General features: G+C 48.5%; 1 protein-coding gene across 3 annotated transcripts; it reads left to right on the forward strand.

Moving 5' to 3' along the window:
- Positions 1-2,178: 2,178 nt before the first annotated feature.
- Positions 2,179-11,734, forward strand: LOC308631145 (uncharacterized protein C2orf72). Of its 3 annotated transcripts, XM_081262120.1 has the most exons (4): positions 2,179-2,916; positions 6,104-6,217; positions 9,416-9,451; positions 9,596-9,697. In XM_081262120.1, the coding sequence occupies exons 1-3, from the start codon at positions 2,310-2,312 to the stop codon at positions 9,418-9,420; spliced, it is 726 nt and encodes a 241-aa protein (XP_081118246.1). In that variant the 5' UTR covers positions 2,179-2,309; the 3' UTR covers positions 9,421-9,451; positions 9,596-9,697. The 3 variants fall into 3 exon arrangements, with proteins under 3 accessions (XP_081118246.1, XP_081118244.1, XP_081118245.1); XM_081262118.1 differs by lacking the exon at positions 9,416-9,451 and having other exon boundaries at positions 9,596-11,734; XM_081262119.1 differs by lacking the exon at positions 9,416-9,451 and having other exon boundaries at positions 6,107-6,217; positions 9,596-11,734.
- The last annotated feature ends 3,281 nt before the right edge of the window (positions 11,735-15,015 follow it).

Consider the following 15,015-nt stretch of genomic DNA (forward strand, 5'->3'; position numbering starts at 1 on the left):
TAGTTGCTCTCTTTATATCAAAGAAGACATTTGGCAAACAAAGACGAGTGGGGGGAGAGAAAGGGAGAGAGAAGGGAAAGCATATGGAAATAGTAGGAGACCCTCAATGTTACACAAAATTACATATAAGAGGTTGTGAGGGGAAAGGGGGAGGGAAACAAGGGAGAGAATTGAACAACAGCAGAGGAGGTAGAGAGGGAAGATGGGAGGGGAGGAGAGGGGGGATAGTAGGGGATAGGAAAGGTAGCAGAATACAACAGTCACTAATATGCCATTATGTAAAAATGTGAGTGTGTAACCGATGTGATTCTGCAATTTGTATTTGGGGTAAAAATGGGAGTTCATAACCCAATTGAGTCAAATGTATGAAACATGATATATCATGAGCTTTGTAATGTTTTGAACAACCAATAAAAAAAAAAAAATTGATGGCCATTTGTGTGTTTATTTGTTTATTGTCTCTCTTCCCCAACCCACTAGAATGGCAGCATCTCAGAGGTAGAAACTTGCTGGTTCACAGTTGTCTCCCAAGCACTGCATACAGTAGATACTCAACTAATACAGGTAGAATGATTGTATCTCTAACCTGGTGGTGCTGGAACTCTATCTTGACACCAGTCTAGGGATTCTCACTCCAAATCTGGAGCCCTGATCTGTGCTTTGAGCAGAGATTCCAAGGGAATGTAAATTAATAGCAAGGGAGGAGGAGAGAGAAAGGAAAGGCACTGAGGAATGAGAACGACAAATTATGTGTGTGCATGAATATGGCATAATGAATCCCACTGTTATGTATAATTATACTCACCAATAAAATGAAAGTTAAAAAATTCAAAAGTCACATGAATGAAGACCCTGATAAAGATACAGAACCCTCCCTTCAAACGCTGGCTAAAAGAACTGTTGGATGATTATATTTAGTGCGGGGGTTGTCTTATACATGTTTGAATCTCCACTGTTTGCAAAGAGTAAGGTGTTCAAGAAAGATTTGTTTTAGGGACACACAAAACCCGTCCGGGGAAATGTTTTAGCATAATTATAAAGGGCAGGAAACAGGGAACTAGAAGAAAGAACTGAGGGTTATAGAGTGAAGGACAGGGCTGGGTATTAACATGTTGCTGACACAAAGGGGCCTATGGTGTATTACTTTGCAATAGATGAAGAAATAAAAAGCCTTAGGCACTAGCCACACACAGCTATTTAAATTTAATTGAAATTAAATAACATGTAAAATTCTGTTGCACTGGCCTCGTTTCAAGTGCTCTGGAACAGCCACATGTGGCCTGTGGTCACTGCCTTGCACAATAAGGGTAACAAGTCAGTCTGATGGACAAAACTGACCTAGACCTTTAGGATGAAAGGAAATACTGTCCTGCTTCGGACATGACCTACCAACAGTTTCCAGGCAGATCAGAGCACCAAGGCAGTCCCACTCCCGTTCCCCTAGATTTGCCCCACAGGGAGCCAGTTTGCCTCCATGCCAAGGGCTGTGATCCTAACCAGTAAGCATTTGTGGAAATAGTGGGCCCTCCAGCAGGTTTTTTTTTTTTTTTTTTTTTTTTAAGAGAGAGGGAGAGGGAGAGGGAGAGGGAGAGGGAGAGGGAGAGGGAGAGGGAGAGAGAGAGAGAGAGGGAGAGAGAGAGAGGCTTTTTAGTTTTCAGCGGACACAACATCTTTGTTGGTATGTGGTGCTGAAGATCGAACCCCGGCCACACGCATGCCAGGAGAGCGCGCTACCGCTTGAGCCACATCCCCAGCCCTCCAGCAGGTTTTGATAATGTTCAAGGCCCAGGAGAAGAGCTGGATGGCAGAAGTAGCCCCTGCTTCCCCTCCCTATCCCCTTATCTGCAGGCTCCACCTCCACTCCAAAGCCAACAGCGCACTGGTAGCCAGGCCCTGCCCCCAAATCATGTGGGACTCCTCAGAAATAAATGATCTACTGCAGGTCTTAGAACAATCTTACCTTGTTTACATGATAATTTGTCTTCCTCCACCCTGAGCCTGCACCTAGTAGGTGCCCTGTAAGTATTTGTTGGGTGGATGGATGGATGGTGAATGAATGAATCGAAGACACTCATTTCCCTTAGTCGGTCAAGGCACTGCGGGAGGAGCCACCCTCAGAGGGTTGGAGGAGAAAGCCCCCTCCCTCCACTCCGCCCCCGCGGACCCGCTCTGGGCGGGTGAGCCGGAGCCGTCGCCTGCGGGCCGGGGGTCCGGCGGGGCTCGGCCCTCAGGGGCGTGTCCTCCCGTCCCGGGCGCAGCCGCCCGGATTGACGGGCTGCGGTGCTCCCGGGCCGCGGCGGCCGAGGGACATGGAGCGCGAGCTGGAGGCGCTGGAGACGCGGCCCGCGAGCCCGGCCGAGCCGCCCTTCCAGGCGCTGGTGGAGGCGGCTGGGGGCCGCGGGCAGGTGCTGCTGGTGGGCGAGCTGTGGGAGCGCGAGCAGAGCCGCGCGCTGCTGCGGGACTTCGCCACGGCCGTGTTCCCACCCGAGCCCGCCGCGGGCAAGCCGGGCGGCGCGGCGGCGGAGAGCGCCGGGCCCGGGGCGGCGTGCGGGGCGCAGAGGGCGCTGGGCACGGCGGCGCGCGCCATCCGCTCCCCGCTGGTCTTCGTGCTTTGCCGCGCGTCGTCTCTGGCCGCCAGGGAGCCGCGGCGCCGCCTGCGGGAGATGCTGCGGGACGTGCGCGGCCGGAGGCGGACCGGCGCGGCGCTGGTCGGGGTGCTGGTGGCCGAGGCGGGGCCGGAGGACGCGGTGGCGCCCGGGCTCCGGCTGCTGGAGGCGCTGCTGCGCACAGTGTTCGGCCGCCAGGCGGGTGGCCCGGTGCAGGCAGCCGCCTACTGTCCCAGCCATCCGGAATCCAGCCTGGCTGTCCAAGCGGCCGCCTGCAGAGCCCTGCAAGCCGCGGGGCCCGGGCGACCCGGTGAGGCTTCGCCGCGGAGCAGGGCAAGGCGCGGGCCGGCGGGCGGGCAGCGACTGGGAAGCTCCCCGGGTTGGACCCCTTTAGCACCCCCTGTTGTGCAGCTAAGTAAACTGAGGCCGAGTGCGCGGAGGTGTCTAGCAGCCGTCCCCTCAGCACTTTAGCTTTAGGGGGCGGGCCCTGCAAGTCAGCCCTGGGAGATTTGGAGTGTTTGCCTGATGCAGGGCGCTAGGAAGGCCGAAGGGACGAGCATAAGGTAGGAAGGTGGTAGAAGAAGGATTGGACTGGCCAGGGTTGGTGGGGGGAGGGGGATGGGGAAAGAGGACGGAAAAGCCTTGGGACACCTGTGTGTGGAAACTGGGACTGTGGGGTGCCTGGAGCTTCCAGGACGCAGTGCAGCCAGGGATGCGTTGAGACCTCTAGGCCACCCTGGAGGCTCGGTGGGGAAGTCTGGCGGGGTAAGAGACCGAAGGTAAGGGACTTGTGGGCCTGGAGGAGGCTGCCAGGAACTGAAAATACTGAATTTTCTAGTGCTTCCTGGTTTCGGGCTCAGGTTGCACACCCGCTGCAGAGGGCACCTTTCCATCCTCCTGCTCTAAAGTGTAGAGAGAGGAGTGGGTTCCCCCGGCGCCCCCCCCCCCCCCCCCCCCGCCAGCGGAGACAGCTGAGCTGTCCACAGAGGGAGCAGGCTTCAGCATCTCCCCCATCCTGGTTCACAAGGTTTTACAGGAACTCTCCAGTGTTTGGGGGTTAAAATGGGGACATTTAGTAATGCTGAGTCTGGCAAAACCGGGAGATCTTTGCACTCAGCTCCCCACTCAGCTTGGGCAGCCCTCCAAACCCGGCAGCCTCCACCTCCTGAAGGGTTAATGAAAACTAGAGTGGTTGTGTTGTGTTTCCTGGGGTATCTGGTTGGACAGCTACTGGGAGATGCCGGACATGGGGAGGGGTTGCTTTCTCTGCTGGGAGACCTGCTTCCTGTGATGTTAAAAAAGTCACAGACTCACCCCAAGTCTAGCTTGCCTGGCAAGGGCTATCCCTCTCAGCTGGGATGCACCCCAGCATCCCCACCCTCACCCACTTTCTGTTGAGGCCTCTAGGCCTCAAATTCAGCCACTAGCAAGGGAAATACCTCCTGTGGAGCCTTGTTCTAATCAAATTTTCAGCCCCTTCTTCCCTGACCTGGCCCTCTGGGGGAAAGAAGGAAATTCACACAAATTTTATGCACCCTAATGAGCTGATGCCTAGAAAATTCTTCCAGGCTTTAATCTCTTGGATTCTCCCATTCCCATGGGAGCTTGCTCTGGCCTCCTAAATTTTTGTACCCAAGGCTGCTGCCTGGGCCTGAAAAGCCTTTTCTCTCCTCCTCCTCTCTGCCTGGCCAGTCTCACCTCTCCATTCAAACTGGACTTCCTCCCCCAGGAAGTCCTCCCAGAAAGCTCCCCACTCCAGTTGGCAAGTTCAACGATGAAAACCCAGAACCCTTTGCCTTCCTGCTGTCTAAGCTCTTACCATGTGATTTTGTGCCCGTTCCCTGTGGGTTTAATCATGCTCGTAGTCCCCTTCCTAACACCCTGCCTGGCATACAGAATGAGATAAATGACTCTTCACCTCCTTTTAAATAAATACTTTAAAAAGTTTAATGCTTTGCAAAGGCATCATTTTATGTTAAACTCTCTTCTACTTTTTTTTAAAAAAAGCAAAACACACACACACACACACACACACACACACACACACACACACTGAACAAAATGAAAGCTTTCATTACTGAATAAAGGGACTATAGTTATGATTCATTGCCTGCCCATTTCTTTGCAACTTTTGCAGTGGACAGTGTTATTACCCTCAGGCCAAATGGACTCACGTTGCTAAGGTTTTCCTATTGGATGCTCTGGTTTTTAAGTTTTCTGATTTCTTTCCTTACTGCCTGCAGATAATTCTTATTTTTTTTTTAAGTTGCTTGCCTTGTGTCAGTTCTGCTTTACACAGTTTCAGTGTCTCATCCAGCTGCCTTTGGGTTGAAAGCCTAAGGATCCCATCTTGTTAGAACTGGATATAAATTAAGAGTAAATAATCTGTGAATAAAGACTGTAAACAGGTTTTTTTGTTTTGCCTATCTGCTGCCAGAAGTTTTTATTCTTTTTTTTTTTTTTTTTGCAGTGCCTTAAAAATGATAAGTCAGGCATGGTGGTGCATGCCTGTATTCCCAGTGGCTCAGGAGGCTGAGGCAGGAGGTTCATGAGTTCAAAGCCAGCCTCAGCAACATTGAAGCACTAAGCAACTCAATGAGACCCTGTCTCTAATAAAATACAAAATAGGGCTGGGGATGTGGCTCAGTGGTTAGGTACCCCTGAGTTCAATCCCCAGTAACTCTGATCCCCAAAAGAATGATAGGCAAGTGCTCTACCAATGAGCTCCAACTTCCCCCTGCCTTTATTGGGGATTAAACCCAGTGACATTCTACTTCTGAGCTACTTCCCCTGTCCTTTTTATTTTCTTAATTTATATTTTTGTTTATTTATTTGTTTTGCAGTACTGGAGATTGAACTTGGGGCGCTCACAACTGAGATATATCCCCAACCCTTTTTATCTTGAGACAGGTCCTCCCTAAATTGCTGAGGCTGGCTTTGAATTTGCAATCCTCCTGCCTCTGCTTCCTGAGTTGCTGGGATTACAATCTTGTGCCACCACACCTGGATCCAAATCGTTCTTAAAAAAAAAAAAAAAAAGGAAGAAGAAGGAAAAGAAAACATTTCCTGTTGACTTTATTCCAGATGCTTGGGGATCCCAGGTGATCTCCAAATAACTGGGATGGTACTTTAATTTTGCTAAGAACTAGAATCAATGTCTCAAATTATAATTGTTTCATATGTGATTACCAAAAAAATATTAAATCTATTTCTGTTAAGCAAGAGTTTGAACTAAAAATCAGGGAGGCATTTCTGCCCTTGAGTATTCTCTTTGGTGCTTTGTCATTGTAATTAATTTCACGTTTTGTTGCTACGGTTTTCCCAGCATGGTACCAATGTCATAGAGTAATTTGCGAGGATGACATGAAATGATCACAGTTGAAACTAGGACCGGTGACAGTTGAGACTCTTGGTTTGCTGGACAGAACGTTTTCCAGTCTTATGAAGCAGGAGCCATCTTTCTGACCTTGACCTGAGGGGCTTTGTGTTCTTCCTAGAAGAAGGAACTTGGGAGAGACCTGGCCTCCCAGGACTGCTGGCCTGTTTTACTTGGGGTCCTTGGAGCCAGAGGAAGGACCAAGATGCCACCTCCTCCAGAAGCCCAGCTCAGGGTGAGTGCTTCAGCTTCCTAGACCTTCCTGAGGGCTGGGTGTGTAGACACAGGGGCCTCAAGGACAGAGCAAAAGAACATCCATGGAGCACCTGCTGCATACATGTGGGCATGGGGGGAGCCATGTGAGCTGCCTCCCCTCCAGGCAGTGGGAAGGCAGGGCTTTTGCCCCAGGAGTGTCACCTAGTAAAGGAGGCGTGAGAAGGTCTGTAATGCAGGTGAGCGGCATGGGGGCCTCTGCAGTCAGGCACCCTGAGGATCCAGGGAGTGTCAGATGAGTAACGTGAGCCGGGAATGGAGGTCTTTCTGTAAGTAGGAATGAGAAGGTTGGCGGGGAGGACAGCCGGGGCAGAAGCTTGACAGCAGATATCAGAAAAGCCCTCGGAAGTGTCCAGGGTTGAGGTACAGAAGGAGAGTAAAGGCCTGAGGTGAAGAGGAGAGTTAGGCCACACCGGGGGCTTTGAATGTCCTTCAGGGGTAGAGGGCCACTGGTGATTTCTGAGCAGAGCTGTCAAGATGAAGGGGGTTTAGAAAGGGGGCTGGACTGTGGGGCAGGGAGAGCACAGAGGTGGAGCCCAGCTGTCAGGGACTGCAGCAGCCCAGGAGAGACTTCTTGTGGCCTGGACCCAAGGGTCAGTGAGGGACAGGAGAGAGGGAAGGGAAAGACAATGGGCAGTAGTTTAAAATAAACTGACATTGTGTCCTTTATTTTAAAAATAGTTGATATGTCAGCCTTCTATTGCTGCAAAATAAATTGCCACAAAAGTTAGTAGCTTCAAACTAGAAACATTAATAGGTCCCTGACTTGCTGTTAGTGGGGCGTTTGTTCTTGCTCCCACCAGGCCCCCCCAACAACATCTACTCCCTTGTTTCTAATCTGAGGCCGTGTCACACAGTTGAAGGTAGTTACAGGAGTGACTAGCCATCCCCTCTGTCTCATGAGGCTCCCTGTTCAACACCTGTCTCTGTATTCCCAGTGCCCACTCGAACCGAAGGAGGGGTTTATACAGGGGCAGCTCACTTAAAGGGCCATGATCTTGGGGCTAGCTTCAAATTTTGCCTATTGTAGTTGAAAGCTTAAAAAATATTTTAAGAAAAGGGAAATGAATACTAAAAGTTCACTTGATCCTATCATTCAGCAGTAACAACAATCAATATTTGGGGGTAGACCATTCCATTTGTCTGTCGGTCTTTCCTTCTCTCACTCTCTTTGTACTATTTAAATTTTAATATTTACTTCTAGGTAATATCTAATCTGCAGAATGAAGTAGGTATTCAAAACAGTCAATCAGGGGCTAGGGTTGTGGCTCAGCGGTAGAGCACTCGAGCCTCGCTCGTGGGAGACCCTGGGTTCAATCCTCAGCACCACATAAAAAATAAATAAATAAATAAGTGAAATAAAGGTATTGTGTCCAACTACAATTCAAAATAAATAAATATTAAGAAAAAAAACAGTCAATCACAAAAATGTTAACTTTTAACTTTGAGGTTATCATTTAGCATCTGTCATGAACCTAGCGGGGAAATAAAGCAAAGGAATCATTAACAGTTGACCATAAATTTTGGATAACTTCCTTCTCTGTAGCATATAACAAATCTCATGTAGAACTCAATTTATTAAAAGGCAAATTTCACTTATGGATTATGTACTTTTATCCCACGGTATCCAAGGGGATGGGCTCCAGAACTCCACTTGAAAACCAAAATGTGTGTATGTTCAAGTCCTTTATGTAAAATGGTGTGTAATTTACATATAACCTATGTACATCCTTTTGTATGCTTTATTCACTTATTTATTTTGTGGTGCTAAGGATGGAACTCAGGGCCTCATACATGCTAAGCATATTCTCTACCATTAATTTACACACCCAGACTGCCTGCTGGATACTTTAAATCATCTCTAGATTACTTATATCCCTATAGTATTGTGAAAGCTATGTAAAATAATTGTTATACTGTGTTATTTAGGAAAATAATGACAAGAAAAAAATCTGTATTTGTTCAATACAGATAAAACTTTTTTTAATTGGTTGAATCTGTGGATGAAAAATACAGGGATATAGAGAGTCAACTGTACATACATTTTTTTTTAAAGAGAGAGAGTGAGAGAGAGAATTTTTTAATATTTATTTTTTAGTTTTCGGCAGACACAACATCTTTATTTGTATGTGGTGCTGAGGATCGAACCCAGGCGCGCTACCGCTTGAGCCACATCCCCAGCCCCATGTACATACATTTATAATAAGCATGACAAATATAAGATCTTATACTTGGGCTGGGGTTGTGGCTCAGTGGTAGAGCACTTGCCTAGTGTGTGTGAGGTGCTGTGTGAGGCACTGGGTTCGATCCCCAGCACCACATAAACAAATTAAACAAATAAAATAAAGATATTGTGTCCATCTACGACTAAAGAAAAAAATTAAATTAAAAGACCCTATACTTAACATGGAATCTGTTTTTTTCATCCATAACATATTATGGCAATAATTATGTCAGTAACATCTTTTATCTTTTTTAAGGTAGTTGTAGATTAACATGCAATTATAAGGAATAAGAGAAAGAGCTCCTGTGTACATTTTACTTAGTGTCCCCCATGGTAACATCTGAAGTTCTTTTTTTTTTTTTTTTAAAGAGAGAGAGAGAGAGAGAGAGAGAGAGAGAGAGAGTTTTTTAATATTTATTTTTTAGTTTTTGGCAGACACAACATCTTTGTTTTTTTAGTTTTTGGCAGACACAACATCTGAAGTTTTTGTAACACAATGGAGATACTGACATGGGCGTAATCCACAGATCATATTCCAATTTCCCTAATTTACTGCACTCATTTGTGCTTTTAGTTCTATGGAACTTCATATATCATTTCTAATGCTGAATCCCACCATATGTGTGAGCCATAGTTTTCTCTCTGAGTCCCTTTGCTGGACACTGAATCAGAATCAGGATGCTTTTAGATGCTAGGTAAGAAGCCTGGGACTCAAAACAGCATAAGATATATAAAGGAATTCATTATCACACCTAAAGGACAGTTCAGAGGTGGAGTTGGCTTCAGAGTTGGTTGATCCAGGAACTCAGTGAACTCCACAAAGACTCAGGATTTTTCCTCCTCTCTTCTGGGCCATCCTCAATGTATGTTTCCTCCTTAGACTGGAAGCAAGATGGCTGCAGCAGTTCCACTAATTATTCCTAATTATTTCCTCAGGATAAAATCCTAGAAGTGGAATTGCTGGGTCAAAGGGTATGTATATTTTTAAGGTTTTTGATCTGTATTTTGTTTGGCTTTTTAAAGTAGATTCGCACTGGGGCAACTTCCTCCCTTTCAGTCCTTGCTTACCGACTTATAAACTTTTTCTTCTGATTGGTCATTCCTTCTGTGTTCCAGAGAACTTCCAAGACTCACAGGAGGAGCTGGCACTCACAACCATATTTCCCAACGGAGACTGTGAAGACCGTGGAAGTGGACCCAAAGCCTGTGATGGAGTCGTTCACACGCCCCCTGAGCCCACTGGAGAAACCAGATGAAGGCTGGACCCTCGGACTGTCCCTGGTTCTGACCCACACCCTGAGGCCTGGTCCTTCTCACTGAGCCCTCAAGTCGACCTTGTCTGGTGGTGACTGTGAAAACCCCTCTTTTAGGGGGCTGTCACATTCCCAGTTCGGGAGCAGGACTTGCTAAGACAGGCAGGGCCTAGGAAAACTGTCCCTTGGGACCGGCTCTCCACTTGCCATTTGCTACTGTGATCATAGTAAGGTTATTTTAGCTCTCTGTACCTCAGTTTCTCTAAGCCAAGGAGACTGGTAGCTCTCTATTTTGAGGCTCTGCAGAACTGTGGCACCCCAGGGTGTGTGCAGCTCTGGACACATGCAGGAGAGTGCAGCTGGAAGGAACTCTGGGCCAGATATCATCAGATCTGGGCTGTGACTTGGGGTGTGTCATTCCATCTCTGGGACTTCTGTTTTCAAATGCATGAGGGGCTGCCAAACCACTGGCTTTTCAGCCAGGGGCCGGGCTGCTCTTCCAGGCAGCATTGGAAACCTGTGTGTTGGGGTGGGTCACTGACTGTGGGGCACCCCTGGCATTTAGTGGGAATCCTGCAATGTACAGGGTAGTCTCCAACAGCAAAGAATTGGTTCACTCAATATGGTGACACCTTTGAGACACTGGAAAAACCAGTCCCTTTTTCCTGTCAAATTCTGGGAAGAGTCCCCCAGAGAGTGTCAGGCTTCTTGGGACCTTGGCTCTTAGAACAAGCCAAAATAAAGACCACATTGTTGCCCCGGGGGCCTGTCAGGCCAGAGCCAAGATGGTCCGTGTGTTGCAGGGCCAGGACAGAAATAGCCCTGCATGCCGGTGAGAAGAAAGGGCAGCTCTCTTTCTCATGTTGATATTGACTTTCTGTGCCAAGTCCTTGGAGGGTAAGAATGCTGGGAGCTGTCCACAGCACCACCCAGAGGAAGGCAGGGGGCAGGGGAGGCTCCGGTCAGCTCTAGGTCTCAGTTCCTATCCCAAGGTCAAAGCAGGTGCAGCCCTGTACCTCAGTTTCTCTAAGCCAAGGAGACCGGTAGCTCTCTACCTTGAGGCTCTGCAGAACTGTGGCACCCCAGGGTGTGTGCAGCCTTTCCTCTAAGTGGCCTGATTCAGACAGGGCGATGATGTTCCCTGCAGAGCCGGCAAGGCCTGTGTTCACCCACAGGCGGCTCAGCATCCCTCTCTTGTCGACTTTGAGCGCTGGAGAAATCCAGTCTTCAGACTCAAGCGGGAGGGCAGCTCCTGATTTCCCCGGTGGGAACCCCCCACCCCTCAGGGAAGTGGCCACGCCCATTCATTCCTGCGATTCGATTCGCTCTGCAGACACAGTCGTGCCCACTCTTTAGCTCTCGACCTTCCAAATGCTCTGGACCTTCCAATTGTTATTTCAGCTTTCTCTGCGATGTTGCCAAATTGTAGAACGGAAGCCTAGTCTAGCCGAGGGGCTCTGTGATGTTCAGGAAGGGCCCTCTCTACTCTGTGCCTCAATTTCTTTTCCATAACAGGGAGCCAGGTCCTACCCCTCCCTGGCCTCGCAGGGATGGTGTGAGGTCCCACGAGACAACATCTTCCTTGGGCCTGGGTGGCAGTGACATTTTTTAATAATGCAGGGTTGTCTCCCCAGTAGATAGATCCAGCTGGCATCTTTACATAGCAGGAATTCAAGAAATTTTGATTCATTGATTTTACTTTTAACTGGGGAGACTGGTATATCTGAAGCTGCTATATTTTTCTATTTCCTCATTGATCTCTTTATAATAATTTTGGTTGGAATTTTATCTGGTGGTGGGGAGGGGGCTTGTTATAAGTTAGGAATTTGTCTAAGGCAGAAGTTACAGGGTTTAAAAATCTTTTGTATTTGTTGCCAATATTTGAAACTTGGCACATTAAAAAAAAATCTAGTTTTCTGGGTAGATGTGGGGCATGTTTTCATTTCCTTCTCCACTTGGATGCCCTCTCCTACCTTCCCACCCACCCCATCCCCCACTGCACTTCCTTCACAGGACACCTGCCTGGTGCTGGCTCAGGTGAGCATTTGAGTTTGCAGTCTATGGTTTAAGTGGTGTTTTATACATTATTTTTTCATTGCTTTCAGGATTTCTTTTGAATAGTTAAGAAAAAGGTCTTTGTTTCCTGAGATTTGCGTGCTTGCTCTCAACTGGTAAAACAGAGCTGAGATGGATCTCTGTTTCCTTGAGACATGGCCGTGATGTGCACCATCCTTGAAGGGACAGTCTCAGTGCTGTTTCCTAGCAGACATATTAGTTGGGTGCTACCAGGGATGATCTTGATGGTGGGTCTCTTCCCTGAAGGACTTTAGAAGGCATGAAGTTTAGTAGGCCTGTGGGAAGCCAGAGACCTTGAATTAGATCAGTGGTTCCCAGGAGCCATGGTGAGGGTCTACTAGCCAGCTCAGCGTCTGGGTTTTCTGGTACTAATCTCTAATGTGGCAATAGTTTGCCGCTTCTGACTTGAATGGATAATTCCTTATATCTAATAAAACCAAACAGTACCCCACTGGTGTCTAATCAAAACGGAGTGAATCTTCCCCTTTGTTCTCATAGCGTGTTCCTCACAGGCTCTTGGGAGTAGGGAATCTGAGCAAATGGCCAAAGCCTCTCGAATTGTTGGCAGCCTGAAAGTGACCCAGTCCTGGGTGACAGCCCCACAGCCCTAGTGGCTGGAATTGGAAAATATGTAACAGGAAAGTAGAAGTAAATATTTAAAAAGAGATTTTTTTTTAAGAGATAACAGTTAGGTAGACAGTGTTTTTGCAGAGCTAAACCAGCTTCAACTGAGTCTCAGAGGAACCTCTGTAATATTCATGTCACAGTTTCTCTTCTTTCAAAGTGTTTGTCTCCAAGAGGAATCTCTCAATTGTCAAAGCAAAAAAAAAAAAAAAAAAAAAAAAAAAAGTCAAGGTTAAGGGCTGAAGCCCTCAACCTGAGATGTAAATAAGCCACTTACTCCAGGCCAGAACCAAGGACCTAACCTCTTTGGGAAGGTTAATGACAATGTAAACTTGAAAGCTTTAAGGGCAGCACAGTAACTCTGCATGCTTGTCGCCTGTGGTCAGGAGGTCTGGACTTTGTTCTGTTTGCATGGCAAACTCAGCCAGCATAATGAGCAAGTGGAGGAAGCTGGCTGGCTGTTTGTACCAAGGGCTGCATAAGCCCTCTGCCCTGCTTTTTTGTGTTAGTGGATCAAGAATTGGGACTAAAGCGAAATCTGGCCAGGTAGCCCTGCCACTTGTGTGGCCTTGGAATTTGGGGGGGGTGGGGCCCAGTGCAGGGTGCAGGGTGGTCAACCTGGATCCTACACACATGCCTTCAGCCTCTGAGCACTAGTCCTCTGTAAGATTATACTTAGGGCTGCCTAATTGGGAGCAGAGGCACACAGGGCCCACTGGGTCAAGCTATGGTTCAGAGGGTACCAGGAATCCCACAGGAGTGGTAGGTAAGGAGAACAATGTGGGGTAATCTGGTCCCTAGTGGGGCTGAACCCAAGGGACGATATGGGATCATGACTTTGGTAAGGGTAAGAACCTTGTCTGGGCTTCCTTCCCCAGTTCCCCAACCCCAGCTGTGTCTCCTGCCTCATACGCAGACGTAGGACTTCTAGTGCCTTGACAGATGGAACTCAGACTCTCAGGAAGGAGCTGGGTTCTGAGTCTTACATGGGGCTTGTGCACCTGCTCTCCAGAGCACAGTCCTTGTGACCAAACCCTCATTTTGAATACAGGTTGCAGAAACTGGCTGTTTTGTAGCCCTGAATTTTTTCCCTTCCAGACTGGTTCATGAGAATTTCTCAGAGCCAGATATTCCTTGATCATTACCCTAATCCCAGGCAAACCTGGCCCTGAAGGTCTACCATCCTAGTGTGCTCCCTGGCTCCTGGCTCCCAAACTGGCTGTCAGGATGGTCACTTACAGTCTCTTGTTCTTGGAAGAGAATAGGTCTTCCCTTCAGCCTCTGCATGTGATCTGGCCTCATCCAACACCAGCTGTTCCAGAGATCAGGCTGCTTTTCACATAAATGCGTTTACTCTAAAAATAAGAGGTAGGCGTTTTGCACGTGAGACAGCCCCAGCCTTGAGGCCGAGTCGCCTTGAGATCTGTGAGAGCTCGCGGGTGGCTGGGTCCGGGCCGCCAGGCAGGTGGGTCCGCCCGCCTTAGGGGAGAGGCTTGAGTGCCCAGGGCTCGTCCACAGTGTCAGAGGGGCCCAATAGGGACAGGATTCGGGACGCCGGGGCGGCCACGCCCGCCAGTGCCACCCCGACCATCACTGCAGCTCTACGGGGACTGAGTGACCCTCTAAGACCCGGGCAGTTGCCTGCCTGCAGGCTGAAGCCCCCGCCCCTGAGTTCTCGGCCTTCTGGGAGCACTGTGACCATTGGTGGGCGCTGCAGGGACAAGCTCTGGCCCTCTCCTTCTTCCTGCCTTCTTCCAGACCAGGCCCCCAGCCCAGCTCATACATACCTGGGTGAGGCCACAGATGACCTCAATTAGGCCTCCAGACGTTTTGTGACTCTTCTGAATTTGAAGAGAGTTAGTGTTCATCAGCAGAACGCACTCTGGCGGGAATTCTTTCTGTAAAGCCCAGTGCAGTGGCACACACCTGTAATCCCAACTACTCCGGAGGCTGAGGCAGGAGGATCCCAAGGTCAGCCTGGGCAATTTAGGGAATCCTGTCTCAAAATAAAAAAATAAAAAGGGATGGGGATGAAGTTCAGTGGCAGAGTTCCCCTTGGGTTCAAAGCCCAGTACCAGGGGTGCAGGTGGGATGAGAAAATTTTGTATGTGATTTCACTATGTCCCCCAAAAAGATACATAGATCTCATTTGAGAGTGTTGGGGAGGACAGGGGTTTTACAGCCATAGGTCTGAGTCCAAGCCTTGTGCCAATAACTAACCATCATTCATTCAACAAACATTTACTGAGCACCTTCTATGTGCCTGACACTCTGCTAGCTACTGTAGGAGATAGTGATTAATAAGACATGGCCTTGCCCTTGAGTTGGGAAGGGGGCAAGATGTGATTACAGTTGTGTGAAGTAAAGTCTCTAAGGGAGCATGTGGAGGGGTAGGTCAAGGTAGGCTTCCTAGAGGAGGTACTGCTTGACTGGGCCTCAAAACTAGTGGCATTCATCAGGCTATAAGGGAGAGGGCCTTGAAGGCAGAGGGAAAAACAGGTACCAGGATCCAAGAGAAGGTATCTAACTATATGGCTGTTCTGGGAACTTTAGGGGCTCCAGATGGCTACAGTGGGGCCAGAC

The sequence above is a fragment of the Spermophilus citellus genome (assembly GCF_964194105.1).
Source record: "Spermophilus citellus genome assembly, chromosome: 11".
Lineage (NCBI taxonomy): Eukaryota > Metazoa > Chordata > Mammalia > Rodentia > Sciuridae > Spermophilus > Spermophilus citellus.